Source organism: Pangasianodon hypophthalmus, chromosome 19, assembly GCF_027358585.1.
Source record: "Pangasianodon hypophthalmus isolate fPanHyp1 chromosome 19, fPanHyp1.pri, whole genome shotgun sequence".
Taxonomy (NCBI): Eukaryota; Metazoa; Chordata; class Actinopteri; order Siluriformes; family Pangasiidae; genus Pangasianodon; species Pangasianodon hypophthalmus.
In genome coordinates, this window is record NC_069728.1 from 8,989,863 (window position 1) to 9,017,061 (window position 27,199).

Consider the following 27,199-nt stretch of genomic DNA (forward strand, 5'->3'; position numbering starts at 1 on the left):
TCCTTCTAACAAAAGAACTGTGAATTAAATATAAGGTCATTTAAATCAGATTATTTATTACTTTATTATCTGAACATGAGGTATATTGTACTAATAAATTGTACTATAGTGTTTTATAATATAGTGTTTCAGAGTGACAAATCCATGTTAACAGCACCATTATATTGCTTTCAATTAAATTGAACTCAAATAAATAATATCCATTTGTAATACTTAACACAGGCCATTTTAGCTTACTTCCAAAAAAAAAAAAAAAAAGAGAGAAAGAAACATACTGTACATTCATTCATATAAATTAGGTACATACTGTTTATATACAATGCAGATTATTATATCATTTAAAAATACAGAAACAAAATGTTAACTCTAATATATTTAACACAGTGTAATGTACACTAACACATCTCATCCCAGGGCCAAGCTGGAATCTGAATCTGTGATGTGTAAAGGGCCTATACACTGTTCAAGTCTTCTCTGAGGCAGCTGCAATTTATAGTCTGGTTTCTAAAGAAGACAAAAGTGAAGTTAGTTGTAAAAGGATATTTGATAGAGAGATATTTGACGAAGTCAAAGATAAAGGTCAACATATTTGCTATATAAAAGGCATATATGAGGATACAATACAAATAAGCACAAATCTAAAAAAAAATGTGAGCGTGTGTATGAGATGTGTACATTACCTGAGATCCTCTAGGGCCAGTTTGTTTCTCTGTCTCACATCTTCACTGATGGGGTACAGCAGGAGGATCACAAGGCCTGTGATGATAAACGCCACGGGGGCCATGCCAATCAGGAGTTTCAGAGTGTACACTACTGCATTGGGCTGCCTACATGCTCCTGTGTCATAGCCTGCAAATCTACAGCATGGACAAGACAATAATTACTAATGGAACAAATAAGGGAAAGACATTAGGACTAAAATCCTACTCTAATGGTTACAGCCCCTTATAATAAACCTATTGCTTAATTACAGAGGATAAAAGGTAAATTATATATGTGCCTTGACGAGACTCACTCTAAACAGAGAGTGGACACTCCCAGAGAGATCCCTGCCGCGAACTTGGTGAAGAAAACATAGAAGGAGTAGAAAATCGCCTCGTGGCCCTTCGAGTTGCGGTTTGCCAGTCTGAAGTCATCCACGACGTCTGGCAACATTGACCTGGACACAAATCCTGGTCCATCATTTCACATGTAAGACATGCAAATCATCAGTAAAGCTCATTTCTTATTATAAGGGATCTTTTAAAACATTAACATACATTGCTTGATGGTTGTTTAAGAGATTAATCATCATCCAAAAGGGAAACGTTTAAACCCAAAATAAATATGTTCCAAGCATAAGACCAGTGATTAAGGTGAATGTAAAGTAATGAGATATAGATGATGGAGGAGCGGTAGCAGCGAAGGATTAGATCAATGAGAAACAGGAGCGCTTTCTCTTTGCTGCTTCTCATTTTACAGCTGTAAGTATTTCCCATCCATCCACATGACATCATACGGCTATGGAAGGTCATTTGAACAAACTATGAGCAAACCTTACTGCAATCTGATTTGACATATTTCACATACTTCTAACTCTCACTATAATATGAAGGTCTAACACTGAATATCAGTTCGACTATATCATTACGTATTCAGCTCAGTTCCTCCTGGCAGTCAGAACAGAACAACTCACTTGGATTCACAAAGGTGTGATTTACTACAGCCAAATGATTCAAATTGTCCCTCATGAACAAAAACTGAAAATATCTATCTATCTATCTATCTATCTATCTAGTCACTATCTCAACAGTCTGACTCTGTAAACAATGTCAGTTTTGTCCCACTAACCAGACATCAGGTTTGATAGGGTTAAAAAAAACTCACCAGGGTAAGAGTAGTGACGCAGCTACACTCAGTCCAGACGACACAGCCACCACATAAGCCACCAACAAGTTTGGAACGAATGCCAGCATCACAGTGAAGGGCATGATCCACTGCACACAGACACCATAAAACTGCATCACACTATCTACATTATACACAGGGGCGGAATATACTTGAATAATTGTACTTTGTAACTGTACTTAGGTACTACTGTGGACTGAAGTTACCGATTCATACAGGATAACTCATTTGCCTCCCTTAAAAAAAAAAAAATCAGCCATCAAAGCTAAAGCAGTATGTTGAGTTAAATTTAAGTCGCTAGTTAAATTAGCTAGCTAGTTAGGTTTTGTGTATTAGCTTGTTAAATTAGCTAGTTATTTAAGTTTTGTTTTCATTGCTAGTGTGCCTTAGCATTAATTCCATAAGGGCCGTTAAACATTAGCTAACCAGTGAGACAAATTCTAGGTTTGCCTGCGTTAGTTTTCCTTATGATTGACTGCTTAGCAGACTAGCTGGTCATGCAGTTAAACATACATATGTTTTTTTCTCTCTTGAGAACTTGAGTATGTTTAAATGGAGATATTTTTCAATTTTCACACAAGTACACTTTTGGCTCCCTTACATCTACGTCTAATTGAGTAGAATTTTGACACAGCATCTGTACTTTTATTTAAGCACAGTTTCTCTGGACCTAATAGACCATACAGCTCTTTTGTCAAAACATACCACCACATCATATATAAAACAGTACTGCTGTTGAATTGTGCATTATTCAACAGCAGTACTGTTTTATATATAATGTGGTGGTATGTTTTGATAAAAGAGCTGTATGGTCTATAGGTTAGAGGAGGCGAACAGTAAAACACACACAGAGAAACAGTGTAAGAGTTACCGTAATTCCACAGAACGCTGCTGTCTTCTTGCCAAACCTCTGTAGGAACCACTGCCAGAACGGGATGCTCAAGGCTGCAGACATCTGCATAGTGGGTGAAAGGGATTTCTTAAAACAATGTATAAGCGCTGTTTGGAGTGAAGAGTGTGAAAGCAAAAGCAACAAAACTTAGTCATCATCTCTGTAATACAACACTGTAAAAAAAAAAAAAAAAATACATCTTAGCAAGTGAAAATATCTCGATATAGGCAAGTTTAGTATCTAATTTTTTTTTATTATGAGATTATTATAATACGATTATTGGGTCTGTTTTTAGATGCTTTTCAAGCTTTAACTTTTTATATTCTCTTGGTAGATACAATAATTTTGCTTCTTTATAGAAATAAATGCTTAAAAGTTTTAAAAATATCTACCAATAGAACAACAGGGAAAAAATATCTAGAAACATGTTTAATAATCATATAGTATTTGGTTTATAGTAATGTCATACTAAGACATCTTAGGTAAATTTGTCCATATAGATATCCATCAAGATATTTAGACTTTGCTAAGATATAATTTTTGCTGTGAAAACATCTTCCATCAGTTATTCCTCATATTTGTCATCTTTAAATGCCTATATACGAGCAAGCTTACGTGCTTTTGGAATGAATGCACTCTGGGTGTCATGTACACTCACCAGAATTGTTAGCACTATATTTTGAAAGTGATCCCGAAGATCCACTGCATACGTGCAGAACAGCACAAAGTTACTCTGGATCAGCTGCAAAATGACAGTCAACAATATAAATACAAGAAGAATTATGATACAACTCAGTTTATTTCTACCCAAATTATTAGAAATTTGCTCTAGTAGTTCCTATGTGATTAAGCTAATCTGCTGGCACCATGACTTCATTTAATGCAATATCTCAACCATGAGAAGAATGCATGAAGAATGAGTGTTAGTGGCTTTCATTTATGTCTCAGGGCAACTTGGCAAAGATTTCACCACCGGCACTCTCCCTCTCTCCACTGATTGAATAAATATTGAATGTAAGCTCTTTACCTGGATGGCCACTGATATGAAGAGGAAAGCTGCTGTGAGGGAGAGATATGGTCCATGTCTCATCACCAGCAGAAAGCCCTTATGGAAAGGAATGGGTTTCTCTGTCTTTAGTGCATAAGGATCTAAAACGATAATTAGTGAAGTAAAAGATTTTCACTAAAGACATAAAAATGTGTCCATGAATCATACACTATATGGGCAAAAGTTTGTGGACACCTCACCACCACATCCATATATGCTTTTTGAACATCCCATTCCAGATTTAGTCATCCCTTTGCTGTTATAATAACCTCCATTCTTCTGGGAAGGCTTTCCACTAGATTTTGGAGCGTGGCTGTGCAGGCAATTTGACTTCCTCCACAACAACCTTGGTAAACCATGTGTTCATGGACCTCGCTTTGTTCAAAGGGGCATTGTCATGCTGGAACAGCTTTGGGCCTGTTAGTTCCAGTGAAGGGAAATCATAATGCTAACAAAGATATTCTAGACACTTGTGTGCTTCCAACTTTGTAGAAACAGCTTGGAGAAGAACTACATACAGGTGTGATGGTCAGGTGTCCGCATACGTTTGGCCATATAGTGTAGATTCCAATCAAATGTATACAGTATGTTGTTGTTTTATTTTACACCACAGTGTTCTTGAAATCTCAATTCTGTTTGGAGGTGTCGATTAATTTAATAGGTTTATATTATCCACTCTTTCTAATTCGCTATCGTTTCTATGGTAACTCTCATTCACAGGGACTTGTTTGGCAGATGCTCCAAATAAACTAAAGCTAAAATAAACTTTTTAATAAAAGCAAAAAGAAAATTGTATAATTGTTGATATGGTGAAGCTTTCTGTTTATGGAAGGAGACATTTATGGAAGGATTCTTGGGTGTCAGTGCTCAACATTACATGTTAGTACATTTTCTATCAAGGGAAAGTCTTCAGAACAGAGGACTTTCCATTTTCTGGTTTCTCACAAGTCATTACTGCAACTTCAAAAGAAAGAAATAGCTGTTTATAGCTGCTACAAAGTAAGCAATAAGGAACTAACTTGCCTTGCGGATGTTCCACAAGATTAAATGTAAGTATAAATGGTTAAAAATTACAACATGACATTCTTTAGTAGAATCGTAGGCAAATTGCTGTCATATAAGAGGAATAAAATACTATAATGAAATAATAAACTTTGGGATGCAATCACGCCATCCCTGCATTGATTATTTTCCAAAAAACAGCACATTTTTCAATAGCACATGGTAGCTCAGATTATTTTAAGGTGGTTAAATGCATGTAATGCCACAGTAACGCCACACTCACCATCTCTCTCTTTGACTCCCAGGAACATCACAACTGTACAGATAAGAAAGAGTGCCCCGATCACCCCAGCAGCAATCATGTACACTTCTTTCTGCAAAAACAAGGAAATACAAACACTTCAGTGGTTTATTCTGTCATCTTCAGTAATCACTTTAGTGTCACAGTGGATCAGGAGTCTGTCCAGGGAGGACTGGGAATGCGGCAGAAATACACCCTGAATGGGTCACAAACACATTCACATACTACAAGTGATTTAGCATAGGTAATTCACTACATGCATGCTTTCAGAGATAGGAGCAAACCAAAGAACCCCAGAGGAAACCCACTTGGACGCATGGAGAACATGCAAGACTCTGCACGCACAGTAACCTGATCTCAAGGTTGAACCTGGGACCTTGAAGCTCATGATAATGCGTCCCGCTGTGCCACTGTGGCACCGCTAAAATACTTCATGTTAAAGCTAAGGAAAATAAGTTTTCTATATATTAAAAATAACTTGAAAACTATCCCAAAAGGCATGCCAAAACTCTTGTGGTTCTTTTTTCCCCTGCTCTTGAAATGTTACTTGAAATACTCTTGAAGACATATACTAGACATGACAGCATACTGTATAGCCTGGTGAAATGAGCAGTAACACCCAAAAGAAAACTTCATCCCCTTAAACAGGAACTGTTCTGCCCTAAACAAATCTCTGACTTGTTTGCTCTTTTTCCAAGCACGGCAGCAAAGCGCTTCATTACCAGTCCAGATCAAACAGTGGTTAGATTTGGAGGAGTTTGGCGGACGCACCCAAACAGCACACCACCCTCAGCCTGAGGAATGTGCGGAAACACGGTGCTACAGCAGCATTGTGGAAGCAGAGCTAACCACCTTGGCAGCATTTTCCCCAAAAGCCACTTCACCCAGACCTGCTCTGAATAGCTGTGGCTCCTCGTGATGATGCATGATGAGTTTTTCTCCCTGAAACCAGAAGCGGTTTGTTGGCCCACTCTCACTTCCACTATTACTGACTGTAGCTCTGGAAGTGGGTGACATTCTGCTGTAAATAGACATTAGCCACTAAATCGTTCATGCTTGTTTGTTCTGGGGTCTCTGGTGAGCCTCATGTTTACAGTTGCAAGCCTCTAATTGAGTGTGGGTATATGACTAGACAGTCAGCAGAAGTGCTCTTATTTTATGCATGCTCATTTCCTTCATCTTTAAAGGAAAATTCCACTCTTAACAACTTGCATATTAATTAACATGTCATCTTCAATAGCGTTCAAGATTTTGTAATGAAATTCTGAGTTGACTTTTTAGTTTAAAATTCTTACATCAACATGTTAGTCTATTTTCTATTTTCACTGTCTCCTACATTACCCACAATGCTGTTTGACTGACAGCTGATAGTGGTGAGAGTGGGATTTTGCCATTGCATAGTCATCTCTAACTAAAGAGACTAATGCAGCAGAGCTTTAATTCTTCAGTCTGTCCATCTCTCCTCATCTGTACACTCTGTTAAGAAAGCTGTAAAGCTTAGCATAACATTGCATTCTGGAACTTTGAGTCCATTTGCAGCCTCTACTTCTTCTTCTTGGGATGTCTCATTAATATAACATTAAACATCACTGGAAGATAGAGAATGATTTGTTTTTAGGAGCTAATAGTAAAACCTGACTGATATCCTTTATATTTTATTAAATGCCATTGTAACTGCATTAGCAATGTCCCCCTGTGACGTCAGCATGGCAGACAACTGCTAAGTCCTCAGAAGAATTTAAAAAAATAAAAAATACAGCACCAATCAACAAATTAGCAGCAGAATCACTAAATACAGTAGATCACAAATATTTCAAAATCTTTTAATATCTTTTAAAATATCAAAATCTCAAAATTCAAAATCTTATCTTTTAACTTTAAAATTTAAAATGGGGTTCCAATCCATCCATCCATCCATCCATCTACATTACACTGTCCAAAAGCTACATAAGTAAAAGTAGAATATTCTGTAAATCTAGAAAAATATATGATATATTGCACATTCCCATTAGACTGTATTTAATTTATTTGCTGCATCTGTGATACATACTGCATGTGACAGGAAGTCCTGTGACAGCGCCAAGCTTCGGATGACCTCCATTCCACTGCCGTTTCCCAGGTGACCAGCTGACATGTTGTTATGGGGGCAGTGTTTTAGAGTATGAGCACTTGCTACAATCTGACCCTGGATGGCTGCACCAACCAGCGTTCCCAACACCTCCATGGTCATACCTGCAGCAGGGACATACAGATGGATTAGTCCAGTTCTTAGTCTAATATTACGTTGCCAAGGGTGGAAAGCTAATGATCAGGTCCATGAGTATTTGGACAGTGACACAATTTTCATAATTTTGCCTCTGTACACCACCACAAAGGATTTGAAATGAAGCAATGTGATTGGGGTTTAACAAAAATATTGCATTAACCATTTAGGATTTACAGCCATTTTTTGCAGTGTTCCTCCATTTTCACAGGCTCAAAAGTAATTGGACAAACTAACATAATTATAAATATTAGGATTATTTTTAATACTTGGATGCAAATCTTTTGCAGTCAAAGACTCCTGAAATCTGGAACCCACAGACAGCAAATGCTGAGTTTCCTTCCTCCCTTGACATGCTTTGCCAGGCCTTTACTGCAGCTCCCTTCATTTGCTGCTTGTCTGTGGGTCTTTCTGCCTTCAGTTTTGTCTTCATTAAGTGCAAAACATGCTCAATTGGGCTGACAGGACATTTAAGAACATTCCATTTCCAAGCTCTTGGGTTGCTTTCGCTGTACTTTTTGGGTCATTATCCATCTGTACTCTGAAGCACCATCCTATAAGTTTTGCAGCATTAGACTGAATCTGAGCAGAGAGTATAGCTCTATACACTTCAGCATTTATCCTTCTACTTTGACCAGCAGTCACATCATTAATAAACACCAGTGACCCAGTTCCATCAGCAGCCATACATGCCCATGCCATAACACTGTCCCCACCATGTTTGATAGATGATGTGGTATGCTTTGGATCACAAGTCCTTCCTTTCCTTCTCCATACTCTCTTCCCATCATTCTGGTAAAAGTTAATCTTGCATCAGAACTGGTCAGCCTTTTTTAGAGTTTTTTTTTTTTTTTTTTAGCAAAGTCTAATCTGGCCTTTCTGTTCTTGAGTGTTACCAGTGGTGTGCATCTTGAGGTAAACCATCTGTATTTACATTCATGAAGCTGTCTCTTGATTGTAGACTTTGACAATGATACATCTACCTCCTCCAGAGTATTCTTGACTTGGCTAGATGTTGTGAAGGGGTTTTTCCTCACCAAGGAAAGAATTCTGCAATCATCCACTTTAGTTGTCTTCCGTGGTCTTCCAGGCCTTTTGGTGTTACTGAGCTCGCCAGTGCATTCCTTCTTTTTACGAATGTACCAAATTGTTGATTTGACCACTCCTATATTTTCTGCTGTCTCTCTGATAGGACTGTTTTGCTTTTTCAGCCTAATGATAACCTCCTTCACTTGCATCGACAACTCTTTGGACGGCATATTGAGAGTCCTATGAACAGCTATCAAATGCAAATTCAACACTTGGAATCAACACTAGACTAACTGAACTCCAACTAATTGTCCAATTACTTTTGAGCCTGTGAAAATGGAGGGACTCTGTAAAAATTGCTGTAATTCCTAAACGGTTAATGCAATTTTGAAAATTATGGGGGTAAATGCTCCTATTAACCAAGGTAAATACAATACAAATATACAAAATATTACCATACAAAATAAACTCAAATCAATTTCATGGTACATGATGCATACTGTATTGGCACCAGTTGTTAGTGTTTTTTATCCAGTGTCCGCTGTTTGATGAAGTGTTCTTGTTAGAAAAGAAATAATGCTTGATGTTTTGATGTTTAAGTTGTGTGTTCATACAGAAAGAGGTATGAAGATTTTTGAAAACGTGAACTTAGTAGTGACTATACACTTACCTTTAATAAAATTATAAATCACCAGTTGATGTGAAACTTTTTTAATGTTAAAATTTGACTAGTGACAAAAATTTAACAAAAATTACAATCTCAAGCTGTGTTGCTAAGAGGTATACTTACGGTATGCTGTAGCTGAGTCTCTTTCCTGCTGGTCCGTGCTCAGAAACATGGTCAGCGCTGAGTAAGGCACATGGAAACACTACAAAAACCAAAAAACCAATATAGAAAAATCATCATTACTGAGCCATACTTGTGCAGAAAAGGTTCTTAAAGAATTTACAGTGATTTATGTGAGCATGCACTCCATGGTCACAGGGCAGACCATTATGGAAATAATAATGGATAAGAATAGGAAAAGAAGGAAAGATCTACGCCAAGCTTAATGTAGTCATATTCACAGGGAAGCAGTGAAACATATGAGTTAATGAGCATACAGTTTTCTTGTACAAAGAGCACAATAAAACTAAACAAAGAGATATATGAGAGTAATAATTTCCTATGTTAGAGGAAGGCAAGTAAAAAAAAAAACAATAAAAGAAAGAGTATATAATATGGTACATGTTTTCTGAATAGTGAACATTAGCTGTTCAAACACTGGCCATGAATCAAAATTTACAAATCCGAAGTGCATGTGCCCTAAAAACTGGCTGTTTTTTTTTTTTTTGTTATTGTTGTTCTTTTCTTGTTGTTGTCGGAAACCAGAGATAGAGCACTGTCAACACGGTCTGTGAACTCTCTCTCTGACAGTTCTACAAAAAAGTTCATAATTCGTCAAAACTGGAGATGTGTGTGGGTTTTTTAAATCCCACTCATGCAATTAATATTTTTCTTTGTACCGGCCAGCCATATCTTCTAACACATTTAGTTGGTTCTATTTCCCAAAATATTAACAAATTAATAGTCTACTTTAAACCACTGTGACCCTGCGATCAGGCAGTTAATAACGACCACCATGATGGCCTTTGTTTGAACTACATGCTTGTGGCCTTCTTGCTTGCGCCCAAATTGCATTAAAATAAAAGAAACGTGATTCATCAGACCAAGCCACCTTCTTCCATTGCTCCATGGTCCAGTTCTGATGCTCACGTCCCCATTGTATGCGCGTTTGGCAGTGGACAGGGGTCAGCATGGGCACTCTTACCGGTCTGCGGCTACACAGCCCCATATACAGCAAGCTGTGATGCACTGTCTATTTTGACACCTTTCTATCATAGCCAGCATTAACTTTTTCAGCAATTTGTGCTACAGTAGCTCTTCTGTGGGATCATACTAGACAGGCTAGTCTTCGCTCCCCACGCACATCAGTGAACCTTGGGTGCCCATGACCCTGTCGCTGGTTCACTGGTTGTCTTTCCTTGGGCTGCTTTTTGTAGGTACTAACCACTGCATACCGGGAACACCCCACAAGTCCTGCCGTTTTGGAGATGCTCTGACCCAGTCGTCTAGCCATCACAATTTGGCCCTTGTCAGATTCGCTCAGATCCTTATGCCTGTCCAATTTTCCTGCTTCCAACACATCAAATTTCGAGAACTGACTGTTCACCTGCTGCCTAATATATCCCACCCCATGACAGGTGCCATTGTAATGAGATTATCAATGTAATTAACATCACCGTCAGTGGTTTCAATGTTATGGCTGATCAGTGTATATATATATATATATATATATATATATATATATATATATATATATATGTACATATACATATATATATATTTGTGTGTGTGTGTGTGTTTGAAATCCTGTACATTGTAATTTACATAAAAAAATCAAGTCAGTGCTGTGGTGCACCAGTGGACCAAACATCTACTAAAATAGACCTCTCTGGAGAGCCTGCCCAGCCCAGTCTTTGTTCTATTACAGTAACCAATGTCATTTGGCTAGGAAACCACAAAAGGTTTTCCATTTAGAATGCTACTTTTGACACATTTGGAGATACTGTTTGGTTCAAAAGCAACCATTCTGATTAAAAATAATGGAGTGATTAAAGGTGAGTGTGTTATACCGAGTATGGGTTCACTGCCAATTATAGTGGACACAGCTGCTGGTTCTCAGCCTTGCACTTAAAGACAATGGAACATGCTAAAAGAGGAAACCAGCGTTTACCCTCTCTGGTGGTTTCTGACTACCCCTAACATGTACTTATCAAGGAGTTAAAATGACTTGTCATTATAGCGTGGGTTTGTGTGCCTGGAGCGGCTTCCCCATTCCAGTATATGCTGGTGTATTTGACTTAAAGCGAATTTGGCAAAGGACACAAACAAATAAATCATGGAAATAAAAGCTACTAACATCAAAGAGGCTCGTGTAGAGAGTAGCACACCCACACTATGAACGTTCTAGTTTCATTAGGGACAGATTTGTGATGACCCATGTATTTTTAATTCACACTGGTTAAAGAAATTTCACACAATTTCCCACATATCCCTAATGTGTTCCGCCAACCAAGAAAAATTTGGTGTCCAAAGTTGCTTTTTTTATTTCACCAAGCTATGGGACTTTATTGATAAGCTATTCAATCTTAGCTTACAAGTAATCCCTTTTGTAAAATAAAATGACATTTCTAAATTTAACTTCAAAGTGGAACTATAGTATCATCCAAATAACTTGAGTGTTAATAGCTCGCCTTGTGGATAATCTTCTGCTTGCTAAACGTAAGTGGGTGAGTGAGGTGTCACTGGTGTTTTTTGCATCTAAAATCATTTACAACACCAGTACAGAGGCTTCTCAGTCATAATCGTATGACCCAATTTTGCGCTGAATATCCTCTGAACTAAATGTTACAAACTTCCCCAGAATAACAGTAAGGCCGAATACGACAGAAAATATGCAACTCTTCATCAACTTTGTGCTTTACTTTCAGGAATCAATGTCCAAACTAAGAGTAGCATCTCTGTCTGAAATGTTCTGCCATTCTTAATTGCTAAATATGGCCAAGCTTATTTAAAGCACATGAAATGGATACAGAAAAGTATTATAATTATGTGCAATAATAATATGAATATAATCCTGTGAGATACTAACTGCAATGTGATACTGACTCATAGCAGGTGACCAAAACTTACTGTGATGAGAGTTTGGTAGAGGCAGTAGAAGCCCAGATACCAGATGTACCTCTGATTGGTGAAAGGGGGAACAAACCACAAGTAGAAGTAGGACACTACGGTAAATGGAGTGCAGCCCACCATCCTAAGGAAAAATAAGGGAAACATTATTATAGAATCAGGAAAAAGGTTATACTTGACTTGGGAATTATTAAAATGAAACTTCATATCTGAGTTCTATGAAACAAAAGCAACATAAAATCAAAACATCTGTAATCCTCAAAAGCCGCACTTTACCCTTGCGGCTAGCGCTTGGTTATTGCAGATGTCCTGTACTGCAGCGGCATTTCTACAAGTGAGGCGCTTATCGTAAATGCTGATCTGTATATGCGTGCAAGAAATTTGGTTGTATGGTGTTTGTAAGGATGCTTCTGTACACTAAAGTAATCCTGTAAGCCACATGGGCATTTGTTCAGCACAGTTATCATTTTGGTCCAAATGAATTCTGCTGCATTTCAGTCCTTTCATATGTTACTGAAAAGCAGAAGGCTTAGGCATCTCAACACAATTTTAAAAGTAAGCAACATAACCGTTTGTGCTTTCTCATATCCACGTAATATGGAAAGCATTTCACATGAAATTGTGCCTTGATAATCCCTGGTAATGAAACACATTGAACCTTAGTAGAGTTCATTGACCTCTGCCCCATGTCTAGGTTATTCACTGATAAACTGTGGGCAACAGCTATAGCTAAAAACAGAAAGACAGGGACAAAGAAATGTGTCCAATGTGGACGAAGAATGGCCAATTCTAGCACAGTCCAGACCCCTGATTTGCAGAGTGAGCTAGCACCCTTGCTCACCCAGTGATTGTATTTTTCCCCTACAAAGGACTAACAGTACAGAGTTGGGGAGAGGGGGAGGAGGGGGCAGTGGATAACTGGATGGTTCTGAATGTTGCACAAGATGGCTCAAATGATGAGTTGGACTAGAAATGTCCACACACCTACAGCTGCAGGATCACTGACTCAAACACAAGCACACATACACATGGGTATCAGCAAACACAGCTACAATGTGTTTCTAGAAATCATTGTGTCTGCTACACTGTCTGATCATGCTGGATTTCTTTTGGAGTGGGGGTGTGTATTTGCAAATTATGTCATCTTTAATGAAAGACCTGCTGTGTAATTAAAAACCATGGCAGGCATGCTTGTAAAAATCATTAAAGTTTTAAGAACATTGTGAAGTATGAGATGAGATGACAGACATCTGTAATTAAAGAACTGTCTAGACATATCCCATTTTAAGACTTATCTGTTTTCATTGAGGAATGATCGAGATGAAAGAAACCATCATGCTTACTGTGAGATAACCTAGCCTGTAATGAAAGAGCTAGGTCAATATCATTTAAATGAATGAAAGTTTTACTTTGATGTTCAGTTGAGTTTCATTTAAGGTTTCCTGGCACTACAGGTGTGCAGTATTACTCCTGCAATATAAATAATATTCTAAACCACAGCAACCCTGACCATCGGATAAAACAGCTACTGAAGACAAACGACTGAATGTAGCAAACATGTCGCACAGCCCCACATGAGCATGCACCATGCCTAATACACTCCCATATTAATCAGCATAGCCTTTCTTTGTCCCATGAGCTTCATATGTGTCTGCCCATTCCCATCCTCATAGACTAAATACAGCCTGCTCCGACAATTTTTTGTTGGCTTCCTTGGGATCTGAATGCACACCTCCTGGGACTTACATGTGTACTTATCTGATTACTTGGTGCCTTACAGCAGGATCCTTATAGAATCTGGAGTGTTATCTATTCGGGAGAGTAACATCCAAAGGGTTATCTGCTGAGGGGCTCTGAGGTCCCAGTTGGGCAAGGCTGCCACAGTCCACCCCGACTCAATGGACACAACTTCCTTTCAGACACTTTGATGCCACATCTTAGTGATATGGAAGTGATATGGGGACTTCCTTTCAGGAATCGCAATTTGGACTGAGGGATCAGTGGCAACTAATCAGCCAGCCAGAGTGCAGTCGTTTAGGAATCCTACATGCAGTATAATGCTCATTCTGATCTCTGTTAGTCAGTAAAACAGTTGATGTCTGCAATCATATAAGAACCGTCCAAAAAAGATGGAAGAATGACCCAATTCTTGTACTAGCTTTGTCAAACATAAACTGAGGACAACATGTGTGATGTATTTGAGTGTTGTTTCAAATTGTGATAAACACAAATTGAAATACACTATATGGCCAAAAATACACAGTACGACCAAAAGTATGTGGACACCTGATCATTGTGCCTTGTTGAACATGTACTCGTTGAACATCCTATTCCAAATTTGGTCTCCCGCTTTGCTGTTATAATAACCTCCACTCTTCTGGGCAGAGTTCCACTAGATTTTGGAGCATGGCTGTGGGGATTTGCCCATTCATCCATGAAAGCATTAGTGAGGTCAGGTACTGATGTTAGGCCAGAAGGCTTGATGCATAGTCAGAATTCCAGTTCATCCCGAAGGTGTTCAGTGGGGAGGAGGTCAGGACTCTGCGCTCACTCCAACCTTGGCAAACCATGTGTTCATGGACCTCGCTTTGTGCACAGAGACATAGTTATTCTGGACCAGGTTTGGGCCTCTTAGTTACAGTGAAGGGAAATCTTAATGCTATAGCATACAAAGACATGTGTCCAGACAGGTGTCCAGATACTTTTGGCCATATAATATATAACTATATAAAGTGTATAAACAACCCCTTCTACAATGCTGATCCTGCCTGAATGAACAGAGAGAATCTTCTACTCACCATGGCATGAGTCGGCCAATTTTTGTCCATCTGCTTTTAGTGATGAAGAATCCCACAACAGGATCAGTAACCGCACCCCAAGCTTTCCCAATGAACAGCACCAGAGAGGCCTGAAATGGGTTTATCTGGGGAAAGGAAGCACACTGCCATTACCACTACACATATGTTAATGCCACTTATTTCTAAGTCATGAGGCAACAGAAAAATTTGGGAGGTCAGAACTCGTCAAAGTACTTCTCTATGCCAAAAATATGTGCTGTAGCCAAGGCTGAAGCTGTTCCAGATATTTTTAGATTTTATATAATAGAAACTTTAATCAAATCTGCTGCATTAGTGATAAGATAATTTGTCATAGTCACTTCTTTTCTGTAATGGTGGAATACATTAATGTATTCATGTACACGCTACCTGTGCGACGTCTAGCAGAAATATCTGTAAGAAAAAAGCAGTTGCACTTCCTGCAACTTGATTAGGTGCCCCTCCGATAGCGAAACACAGTTTGCTGCACACAGAGAGCTTCTGCTCCAGATGAGTCTGTAAACACAAAAAGGCCTTAAAATCATTTATTCATAAGTACACAAACATTAATATGATGCAGAGTGTGAGATTTATGGATTTGATTGCTGGAGCTGGATCATACAGCATGTGACATATTTTCAAGTCTTAGCCATTGGTGCATGTTTTTTAAGTACTATGAACGTGTCTAAGATCAAATGACAATTATTTAATTAGTTATGCTTAGTTAGCAAATAATGGGAAATAGAGCATCCTCACAGCAATGCTGACACTGATCATGATTAGGATGAAAAAATGGAATCAGTGCATTAAATTATGAAACTAACAGTAACAGAACAAAAATCTGATCTTGTTGCCACAGTAACAGTAGAACATTCAGAATTAAAAGACGGTCCTGTAGCTGCAGAATGTGTTTCAAATGTTTTAAATGTCTTTCCACACCTCATAATAATATTTACATGTGAGAATGATAAAACAGCCTGCTGATATTAGAGCCCCATCTGTTTTATATTCTATAGTCTGAAATCCAAGTTGGCAGTGTGTGATTATTGAAGTTATTTGTTGAACTAGGCTTTACAGTGACTGAATATCTGGTTAAAGGTCAGAGACCCCGCCAAAATGCAGGCATCTCTGAAACTCATTACCGAAGCTTTTGGGTGATATGTATAACATATGGCTCTCTAATGTGGTCACTGCACACTCAATCCCACTACTCTCATTTTTCCAGTGCATGGGTGGGATGGAGGAGTAACCTTTTCATCAGCCAAAAATCCATCAGGATAGCAAGAGTTTAAAATACCTGTCAATCAAAGAGTGTCACTTCCCTCAGTACAAAGTGCCTGGGGTTTGAGTGTGTGTGTTTCTGTGTGTGACAGCGGGTGTAAATGATTTTCACTGGCACTCACTCTTGCGTCTTGTGTCTGAATGTCTTCAGATGGAAAAAAAATTGTGTTTATAAGGGTGCATGTGCGTATGTGAATATTGGATGTGATCTCTTGTAACACATTAAAGTGCCATCGGTTTGGCGCTAACCACAGCTGGGAGAACCTTATATTTATTACTGTCTCCTTCTGATCCTGGAGACAGTCAGACAGGCATGAGAGAGCTGAAAATACTCCAGCAGCCAAGGACATCCTAAACCCCGTATTTCCACGTTTCACCCAACTCCTTCATCTGCTCAGTTACAGCCAGTTTTTGGCTGTCGCCATGCACGCTTTCTCTCTCCAGGGCTGTGCCTGAAACAGGCAACAACAAAACAACCACAGAGGCCAAAGCCAATAGGCCTTCAAAAGATACTATAATTAACTGGTTGATTTTACACTTTCCCTCTCTAGTTTTCTCCATCTTGAAAAAGCTCATGGCTTCAAGAAGCACAATTACCAGGAAGTTGCTATGTAATTATTCAAAAGTAAGGCGAGTCTGATGTGAAGATCAAATCAAGGATAAAATCAAGTGACTTTAAATTTAAGCCATTTCCTGAAGTGCAGACGTTCTATCTCTACTGTTAGTATGCAGCAGGAGGTTAAGTAAACTTGTTATTAAACTTTGTTTTTACTCTCTGATATTTCCTATATTTTGAATAAATAATTAGTAATTCATTTCCCAGGGACGAAATTCTCTTTTATGAATATGACGTGTGGAACATTCAGCTAAAACCATGCCAAATGATGCCTTCTACAGCATGGGGCTCACATATATCCATCATTTTCACAGACATAAACAGGAAATCGTTCTGTATCTAGGCACAAAATATCTCATTTCCTCATAGATAGTACACACAACAGTCATAAGTACAGGAACAAATGGAAAGCCAGCAAGATTTTTAGTGCAAACAGCTAGTAGGTACTTTCTGTAGTTAGTTAAACATAAGGCACAAACAAAACGTCTGGGATTTAAAAATTTTATACCACGGCATTGTTGAACTCTCAGACATGATTGGTCAGAAAAGGTTGATTAATTTTCTGTAATAGTATGGCTCTGAAATAGTACAGGCTGCAATCAAATCACACGTTTCTATTCATGTGTTCATTCTAGTATGTTATTATTCATATAGTAACAGCTCATTTACAGGGACGTGTAAGACGGTCTCAGCACGTAATCTATGGCTAATAACAAACAGAATTAAAAAAAAAAATTTGTTATTTATCAAATAAAATTGTATAATCATTGCTATGGTGAAGCTTTCTGTAAGGAGACGTTTATTTAATATTTATGGACAGAGTCTCCAGTGTCAGAGCTTTATAACGGTCAGTAAGTTTTCCATCATGGGAGAGTCTTCAGGACAGGGGGCTTTCTCTGCGCTTTCTGGTTTCTCTGTAACATGACCAGCTGGGATTTTAGCCCAAGAGAAAGAAAAAAGGCTGGTGAATGAATTATTGTTTTTAGCTGCCATAACATGAAGTGGTAACAGGAACTAACTTTTCTCACAGATGTTCCACAACATTAAATGTAACTATAAATGGTTAAAAAGTTTGACATGCCAATCTTTAACGATTTTTTTTTTTTAAATTATAATCATTGCCAAATCACAGTGGTATAAGAGGAATACTTCAGGATGTGCAGTTATGGGATAATTGTCAACTTTGGGGTGGATGATGATTATTTTCCTATCATTGCATGCCCATTATGTTTCATTCCTTATGTAATTCATCCACCATCAAAAGGTACTGTCAGTAGCACTGCTGATTCTTTTGGCTTGCCAGTTGCTTAATATTGTCCTGCTACTAGTCACGTAACTGGCTGCACCACAGGCTACATGGCTTGTCATGAAAACAACATCTGTTGTATTCCTGACAAATAAAGAGAGGGCTTTTCTGCTGGCTGGTTTGACAACCCTACATAACAGTTTGGACCTCCTTGTATAATCAAACAGTCTAATATGTTCATTGTTGCCTTGTTGTGGGTTTAATCTGGAAACAGAAAACCAGCTCTATGAAAGCAATTTAATTACACAGAATCCATTTTTACCCTTTGCTCTGCATCCCCCAGCTGAGTTCTAAGCACATTGTGTGTGGCACACAAACTGAGATGACATAATACAAGGTCGAAGGATTTATAACTGCTGGGATTTAGCAGTGTTTTTTCATCATTGTACAAGCAAAATGAATTTACCATGAATTGTCACAGCATATCCCTGATGGCACACTGAATCAGTGCACAACTGGTTTTTTTTTTCTGAATTAGATACCGTATTTTTGTGCAGATACTCAATACTGAGAGATGTCTATAGTGCTGGTGCATGAAGCAAAACTACACAGACAGAGTCATTTAGCGGCACTCTTATGGCAGATGGCTTCCATTCAGAATGCAATCCACAGGGTAGCCTGGAGCAAATCCCAGGGAACTTGGGGCACAAGGCAGGGGACACCCTGGACGGGGTACCAACCCAAGGGCACAATCAGACACTACAGACAATTTGGAAATGCCAATCAGCCTACAACACATAGCTTTGGACTGGTGGAGGAAACCCCCAAAGCACAAGGAGAATGTACAAACTCTGCGCACACTGAGGCAGGATTCAAACCCCCTACCCTACAGGTGCGAGGCAAACATGCCAACCACTAAGCCACCGTGCCACCATACACCCATGCGTGAAAGTCTTGAGAACATAACAGAACCTTTAAGGGCTCACCTGATTTTTGCAGACTTCAATATTGCAATTCAGTAATGCATCACTTACAACCCTGTTCACACATTGCCCTTTACACCAGTCCCAGAGATTTACACTCTCAGCATAATTCAATTTTTCAATTGTATCCTCTATCATGACTGTCTGCTTTTGGTCTATATTTTACCACAAGGGGTCTCTGCGTCTCACGTGACAAGAGCTGTGAGAACAAGAGATGCATTAGTGCTTTTTTCCATATATTATTGACACACATACAACTAGCATTTCACGGTGGCTACTCAGTAAGATGGTCACCCAGAGGGACAGTAGCATAGAAATGTTGACTGCTATTTCACTTGGCAGCTCATGCAGCATCACATGGTTTAGTGGTTTTACTCCACATCTGACGCTGGGAGATCTTGCTGGTGCAATATGGTTGTGCACTGCTTTTACTTCTAAAATAACATAACTGGTTCGTTTGGACGTAAATTACTATGTTGTATATTTGGATATCACTGCAGTTCCTTGCCATGTGAGCAGTTCCCATGTAGAAACATTTTTCTTCCTGCCTGAGAGAATAGTTTATAATCTGATAACACTTGCAATTTAGAAGTTTGACAGTCTACAAATTTCTGAACAAAACTGCCTTGTGTTCAAATAAATTTCAGAATGTAATTAGAATTTGATATACATTATGTGCCTTCCAATCTAAAAAAAAATGTACCACAATTAAAGAAATAATTCAATAGAGATAGTGTGACCCTGCATTATGTGCAGCAATGAACTTATTGCATACCAGACAGAATACATATCATGCATTAATTCTTTGTAAATTGGTATTTATTGAAGTTAATCTTTCATGCTATAAATTTGTACCTGACTGGTATAGTCGTGACTTTGAACATGAAAAACATGCAATTTGCATATGGCTGAGATTGCTGACTTAACTGGTATTTTGTAATATGTTCAGAGATGTTGTTGTAAACTAGATAGTACATGCTTAAGAATGTCTTTTGTGTTTTCTACGTAATCACAAAGCATCTCTATCCAGGTTGGGGACATGCTGTGCTGAAAACGCATCAATAAGCACTGCAAGCATTTCTTTCACTCATTAAAACATATCATTCAGTAAGCCATCAAAATCCACCTGTGCAGAAACTTTCAGATTTGTACAATAACATAAATAAAGGAACCATATCTTTATAATCTTTAGCTCATATCCTGGCAAATGATACTGTAACTAGATAAAGTAACAAATGAGTCAGCTCATCTGTAGAGCATTTTAGCAGAAGCGATATCTTACCTGTGCTGAGACCTTGGTGAAAACAGGCTTGGGATGCTTCATCATTGCCTTGTCACCTGAGCCGCCTGGTGTCTTCCTCCCTTTAGTCATGACTATGAGAGTGACAGGCTGAGAGACAACAGTGTGTTGTTGGTTGTATTCACATTTTGCTCCTGGGGCCAGAGAGCCAAAAACATACTCACACTCACTGGACATTATCTAATCCATATAAATGCACTCATGCAGTCTATCTCACCATTTAAACCTCAGATTTTATAGTTTCCTTAACTAACTCTTTCCTTAACTATCTACAAACAGCAAACAAAAACATGCATATAAACTATTTCGAAATTAAGTGTGAATTTTTTAAGTGAATTATCATTATTATATAATTATCATATAATTATTTTATGAATTACCTAATCAACTATCTAACTCTGTCCATACTTTATATGAAAAAAATTGCTCACTACAGTCACAGCTTTATTCTGTATCTCACCTAACTGATGGAGCGACTTCATTCCACAGAGAGATGAGGAGACTGACTGAGAGGCTCAGGAAGCTGGAGCAACCGATGAAAGCTCTGAGAGAAAAGCACGCCTCCCAGTGGACATGGAAACACACACACACACACACACACACACACACAATATGTGAAATAAAAAGATGGGAAATCTGGCTCTATTCAGTGAGTTCAATCATTCCCAGCTTTGGTTCTTCTAGACTCGACCTGATTTTCTGTCTTTGCTTGGGAAACGAGGTTTTCATGATTTGCAATATCAACAATATGCCTTTTTTTCATCATCTAGTATCCCCTTCATAACCTACCCTTTCCCTCTCCCAATTTTTACAATATAACTTACATGTTCATAGATACACTGTCTGTGCTTACACATTCTCTTTGTTTGCCATAGCCTATGTTTGTGGAAACTGATAGATTTAATTCCAATTATTTGCTTTAAAATAAGCTCATGGTGGCTGCAGACTAGTTTTAAACCAGGACTTGCTTTTTTCCACCCACAACCTTGTTCCAAAACTAGCCAAAGTTGGCATTAAAACACAACCCTGGCAACCCTGATCTTTGGCCACTGACATTCTCATATGAATACAAAGCTCTGCTTTGGCTGTGTCTAAGATCACCACACATCCTCTTAGACACACATTCAACTGAAAGCTGTAAAATTTCTAAACATTTCAATTACTGAATAAACCAATAAAAATTGAAAATCATTTATATTTGTTTAGACCAATAATACCTGGCATACCTAGCATAAAGCAGGGAAGCCAGTTTATTATTATGATTGGCAGATACTGCTAATGAGCAGCGACTGCATATCATTACTAACATGAAAAAAATGTTCAGATTTACACTTGGAATATAGTTGTATGGATTACAGAACATGCTGCCCAGTTCAACAGATATCCTGAATCTGAGAATTTCTGAATTATTTATTGCATTTATTATTTATTGCAACAATTATTTATTCCGGGACCAGGAAAAGAGCCACAGTTTGCATTGTGTATACAACTATTAATGCTAACTACTGAATAAAAATTAACGCTAATCTGATGGTTGAAAGTCAACAATTCAGCAATGTCTTGGCTTACAAAACATAAATTAGTATGTTCACTTTGTCCTGATTATGCATGAATATTAATTTCTTTAAGGAAAGACAGCTGGCAGTTGTCAATGGAGTAGGCCATTATTTCAAGTGCTAAGTCACAGAGAATCTTTAAATACTGAACAAGAGCAGTTGGCCATTATGTCATGCAGACAACAACATTCCAAACCCCTTTGTGCTCAACTGAAATTAGAATAGAGAATCTGAATATTAAAAAAATCACACATTTCAAAATAGTGCACTGTAGGAAACAGGTAGGACTCAATTGTTTAATGGGTTTATTGCAAGCAAAGCTCCAGTACAAAAGAACTTTTCACTTCGTTTAAAGTGCATGTACATATCTTCCACTTGCAAATAAATTCTGTCTTGAATTTCATAACAGCGAACCAGCAAATATTTTAACACACACAAAAATAATATTATCATCATGGTAACACAAGCCTCAGTCAAGTCTGCGATAAACAGAGAAGTGCATTTAGTACTTATTTTTAAATCAATCACAGCGCAGTCTCAGTCAGATATTTATTGAACATTGCTATTGAAGACGTGGCATGTGTGTACTGCATTGCATCAGAGGTGCTCAAGGCATCCAACAAGGGAAGAACAAAGAATGACAGTCACTTATTTGAACCTTATCTATATAAATTCTGTAATATTTATTGTGTTTATACTAGGTGCAGCATTTACACATGACTATTAGACCACCAATACATGGTTATTGCACTCCGATTGAACAAGGTGATAGTGATGAAATTTCTTCCACAAAAGTTTTCCATTCTTTTATTCTTCACGGTGGAGTTCATAGTAGAGTTTTCAAACTGGATTAATGCAAAGAGGTCTGCAGTTGTATAGACTTTTAAGCAGCTTTGTAAGGATTAATTACTGCAAGCGGTTGTGTTCTAGAAAAAGTTCATAAAGTGTTTCTCCATACTTTACGGTGACCAGTTAAGGTGACTTCATTCAGGAGTGGCCAAAAGGTGCTTGTGTGCTGAGAGGCCGCTGGACAATAACAGCATTTGTCAGGTCAGCCTCCTCCAGGCTCAGATTCTCCTGTGTGAGCTCCCGAAAAGGCAGAGATGTGGTTAAGATGAATGGGGAGCTTGTTGTCTGGGCTTTCTCTACAAAGCCTTGGACATCGCTGATTCTGCAACAATACAGAAAACTTATTTAAAGGTGCCACAGCCCACAATCATAACAAAGGGTAAAATCAACCACTACAAAATCCTTACTTAAGCTGATTAAATTCGCAAGAGAGATAACGGTCCATTTGAATGCTCCATGTGATGCTTATATTACATAAACATTTTATTTTCTATGATGTAAGAGCTTTTTGGTGTAGAATTCCTACACCATTTGATTATCAACACATTGCCCAGTCTGTGCAATTTACACTCACCGATGAGAAAGGTTGAACCTCTGCACTAGCCGCCGGCCGTCTGCTAGCCAGATCTGGAGACAAGTGATGGGCAATGCTTCATCCAGCTCCACTGGAGGGACTGGGGGGCCAGAGCAATCTTCGTGGATTGACCGAGACCTGACCACAACTCTAGGTGCCACGCTGGCCGAGTGAAAATGTACAGCATTAATAAGTACAAAAGAAACTTATTTTCCAATTTCAATACACTGGACTTAGAGCATCAGGCAAGACATGCTAATCTGAAATATACAATTTTTTTGATAAGATCAGGAGAGTAGAATGAGGAAGCCACCTAGTGGATTTCTACTGCACTAACAATGTCAAAATGTGTTTTATATTTCATATGTAATATAGTTCAACTCGTTTGAAATTTAATTTTAATACATTAACATACTTTAAATGATCTTAGGATAAACAATAGTTCTGCAATACACAAGAAGAAAGAGAAAATTTTGGTAACAAAGGGCCTCATTCATCAAGCTGGATACAAACTAATTTAATTTAACTTAATTTAAACCATTTGTATTTACTTCCCCAAGAAATTTGGCATTCATGAAAATCTTGTTAGTTCTGAAAAATATTCGCATCTTATGAGAGCTCCTGAGTTTGTAAAAATTTTCCTATAAGGACACTCACTAATGTGAATCTTGACTGATAGGCTACAAATCATACAATTGGCAATAATTTTATAGTTCTTGCAATTTATACATGGACATGCTGTCAACATCCATCATTTAAGTTCTATTTGCAATGGCTTATTGTTTTAATGCTGTGCAACACTTTAGAGTCAGGAGTAAGCGACCAATCTGGTATGTCTCAACGGGAAATATGCCGTATACCCCCTAGTGTGCTGTGTGCCATCACTGGGAATCCGGAATAAATCAGGCTTCCTTCCAACATACACCCTCCTGCTTTTCCAACATGGCCCTGGGGAGGACGCATTGGTGCGGGAGAGGCCGAAAAGTATGCGAGGCTGAAGAACATGAGAGACTTTGGGCCGACAGTAACGGAGTCACTTACAATTAAACGTAGCAGTTTCCCTGTGTGATGTTTGTGGTGTCCTTGATCTCCTCGGTACAGTGTACATATCTTTTTTCTCCATTTTCATGTCAAACCATTTTGTTTCACCTCACTTATTCCACACCTGATTCAACATTTCTATAATTTCTCTCCAGACTTTGTCCTTTTCAGATGCTGTTACACTGTTTAATAATAATATTTGTATTGGCATAGACATAAGTCAAAATAACTGCCCTTCAGAAATTCCTTTTCTTTCACCGTTTTGTTCTCTTTTTGCGCTTTCAGATTACTATGAGTTTTACCTTTTATGGAGTTTTGTGTGAGTCACTAAATGCAGTGAATGTGCTCTGCACTTAGTTTTGCTATGCACATGAGTAGGAGGAAAATCAGGGTTACTAAAACTTCTAAATCTGGCAGAATTTTTTTTACACAGAACAAAAAAACTGATAAATAAGGCCCATTCTGGAATCACAATACACCACCAATTGGTGGGATTGTAAAGCATCACAATGTAGATTAACTGATTTGCTGGGGTTGGAGTAAAAAAGTTGCTTTATATAATTATTTCACAAAACATATAGTCACATTCCTATTCACACAATCAGTAGAACTATTTGAAAGGCTTTCTTTTACCTGCCTAGTCTGTATCCTCTGCCACTAAAAGGCAGGAAGGTCTTCTTCTTTGGGACATACATTTCATCCTTCATGTCCTCCACACTGACCTCCAGCTCCTCCTCATCTGCTCTTCCCTCCAGTTCCAAAGGTAACTCCCTGCAAACAGATGTTCTTATTGACAACCCAGAGGACAAGACTTTTACATGTCCATGCAGTCTATGGACAGTGCTACAATATGCTTGGAGACATTTGTGTGCCATTATTATAGTCACATGCCTTACCCTCGTTTAAGAGCTTCAAGGAACTCCTGATTCTCCTCTGAGGAGTAGCTGCGCAAATCCTCATCATTCACAGTAAAACCATCTTTCCACAGTCTAACCACAATCTCCACCTGCATTAACAAAGGCAGCTGAGCGAAGCAACTTTAAAATGCAGAAAGCTCTACACTAGGGTGTCGCTGGATTCACTGTAACAAATGCATTCGTACAAAATATGGCCTTTTGTTATAAACGTTGACAAACTAGTCTGAGAATTACAAATCACTGAACCTTCTTGCCATATGTGGGAACACTGCTGATCTTCTCCACCTCATCTAGAAGGTCCTCCACAGAGAAGCTTGACCTTATGGGGGTCTCCTCTTCATCATTGTGATCATTTTGAGCACCATCACACCTGAGAGCTCATTACATAATAATGGTAATGAGGGTACAATGATAAAGAACATCTTAGACAAACATTTAAACATGTGCAAGTATTTTATATGGAAGTCATGTATAATAGGCTCACCTTGGGCCATCTTTGACGCCTTCTCTTGAATCAGTGTCTTTCATAACGTCTTCTCTCTTCCATCTTACAATATAAAGAGAAAAAAATCATGTAGTTGGGAACAACATATTGTGAAAGTGAATGTTTCATGTCCTAATAACTTGAAATTTGAGGCATAATGAGTGTCACAGCCTGGAGTTAAGCCTGGTTTTGGGCCTTGTTTTTGACAACAGAGTATCTCTGCTTGTATCAGGTTACTGTGCAGAGTTGCATATGACAGGCCACATTAACTCCTCCACTCCTCCACTCCTCCCATGCAATAACCATGTAGCGTCTGCCATTTCAAAACGACGTAATGACGTAGAAATGCATCAAAATCAAAACATGGCCAATGTTCACTGTATGACTTTCGTCATTAATTATTAAAAGATGACACCCAAAGACAAAAGCCTTACGGATATGTTCCAATACTCTTCAATAAACCCGAATATAAACACAAAAATTGACACCTTGCTTAAAATCCTAGGACATTGCGACAAAATTACGTAAAGAGCGCGTGAGAGAGAGAGAGAGAGAGAGCTCGTGAAGCACAAGCGCAGCATTATGCGGAATTCAGACACCGACGTTTATAAACAGCGACTAGAGTAACTGTCACACTCAATTCCACACAGAAACATTATAATAAAGCATTAGTGTATTGTTACCAGTTTGCCAGTCCATAAGATTCACACAGTTAGATCGTGAGGTTGTAAGCTTCTCTCAGCAACACACACACACACACACACACACAGAGGAAGATGTATCAGCCATTCATGTGACGTCACACTGCGCGCTGCGTCTGTCTGACGTAACGATTACAAGTTACAACACGTGAAAAAAAGAATCTCTTTCTTTCCTTTTCTAAGTCCATCGTGTGCAGAAGTCAGTGGATACTGGATTTTCAAAAAGTTACAGTCCCTTCTTTTATATCGTATTATATGTAATATAATATTAGCTAATATTGTGAACAAAAAATGGACGGATTTAAAGAATAACCAGAGTAAAAGCATGCTTAGCATAAGAATATTAAAAAAGAGCCATAAAGGAAAATTTAGTTATGAGTAAATATTTCAACAGTATTCTCAACTCACACCCAGTGTTCCTGGGATTGGCTCCGGATCCACCACAACCCTGATCAGGATAAAGCACGAATGAATTAATGTCTTAAAATCACACTGTCTATTTTTGTATTCATTTAGTTGTCAAAGTTTGTCAGTGCCTGTTACACTATATGGCCAAAAGAATGTGGACACCTGACCATCACATCCATATCTAGTTCTTCCCCAAACTGTTGCTCCAAAGCTGGAAGCACACAATTGTCTAGAATGTCTTTGTATGCTGTAGCATTACAATTTCCCTT

General features: G+C 38.4%; 2 protein-coding genes across 5 annotated transcripts; both read right to left on the reverse strand.

Annotated features, from left to right (window-relative positions):
• Positions 1–45: 45 nt before the first annotated feature.
• Positions 46–20,961, reverse strand: mfsd2b (MFSD2 lysolipid transporter B, sphingolipid). Of its 3 annotated transcripts, none has more exons than XM_026944593.3 (15): positions 20,861–20,961; positions 20,383–20,490; positions 15,365–15,490; positions 14,957–15,081; positions 12,159–12,282; positions 9,213–9,291; positions 7,181–7,362; positions 5,113–5,203; positions 3,807–3,928; positions 3,438–3,521; positions 2,759–2,842; positions 1,867–1,976; positions 1,016–1,159; positions 681–857; positions 46–504 (listed from the first exon to the last, which is right to left on the reverse strand). In XM_026944593.3, exons 2-15 carry the CDS (start codon positions 20,470–20,472, stop codon positions 453–455), a joined length of 1,590 nt encoding a protein of 529 aa, XP_026800394.3. In that variant the 5' UTR covers positions 20,473–20,490; positions 20,861–20,961; the 3' UTR covers positions 46–452. The 3 variants fall into 3 exon arrangements, with proteins under 3 accessions (XP_026800394.3, XP_026800395.3, XP_053097965.1); XM_026944594.3 differs by having other exon boundaries at positions 20,383–20,534; positions 20,861–20,890; XM_053241990.1 differs by lacking the exon at positions 20,861–20,961 and having other exon boundaries at positions 20,383–20,826.
• Positions 20,962–22,244: 1,283 nt separating this feature from the next.
• ubxn2a (UBX domain protein 2A) lies at positions 22,245–26,637 on the reverse strand. Of its 2 annotated transcripts, none has more exons than XM_026944370.3 (7): positions 26,505–26,637; positions 25,822–25,884; positions 25,584–25,707; positions 25,317–25,426; positions 25,054–25,191; positions 23,380–23,541; positions 22,245–23,127 (listed from the first exon to the last, which is right to left on the reverse strand). In XM_026944370.3, the coding sequence occupies exons 2-7, from the start codon at positions 25,863–25,865 to the stop codon at positions 22,944–22,946; spliced, it is 762 nt and encodes a 253-aa protein (XP_026800171.1). In that variant the 5' UTR covers positions 25,866–25,884; positions 26,505–26,637; the 3' UTR covers positions 22,245–22,943. The 2 variants fall into 2 exon arrangements, with proteins under 2 accessions (XP_026800171.1, XP_026800172.1); XM_026944371.3 differs by having other exon boundaries at positions 25,584–25,714; positions 26,505–26,600.
• Between the last annotated feature and the right edge of the window lie 562 nt (positions 26,638–27,199).

Bases quoted from the DNA above. Each gene is read 5' to 3' on its own strand.
- mfsd2b (XM_053241990.1), bottom strand. From the start codon at position 20,577: ATGTCCAGTGAGTGTGAGTATGTTTTTGGCTCTCTGGCCCCAGGAGCA. The intron at 3,522-3,806 runs GTAAAGAGCTTA...GTCATTTTGCAG, and splicing joins TCATATCAGTGGCCATCCAG to CTGATCCAGAGTAACTTTGT. The intron at 505-680 runs GTAATGTACACA...TGTCTTCTTTAG, and splicing joins CTGGCCCTAGAGGATCTCAG to AAACCAGACTATAAATTGCA.
- ubxn2a (XM_026944370.3), bottom strand. From the start codon at position 25,865: ATGAAAGACACTGATTCAAGAGAAGGCGTCAAAGATGGCCCAAG. The intron at 25,708-25,821 runs GTGAGCCTATTA...ATGAGCTCTCAG, and splicing joins GGCGTCAAAGATGGCCCAAG to GTGTGATGGTGCTCAAAATG. The intron at 25,192-25,316 runs GTAAGGCATGTG...ATCTGTTTGCAG, and splicing joins CTTGAAGCTCTTAAACGAGG to GGAGTTACCTTTGGAACTGG.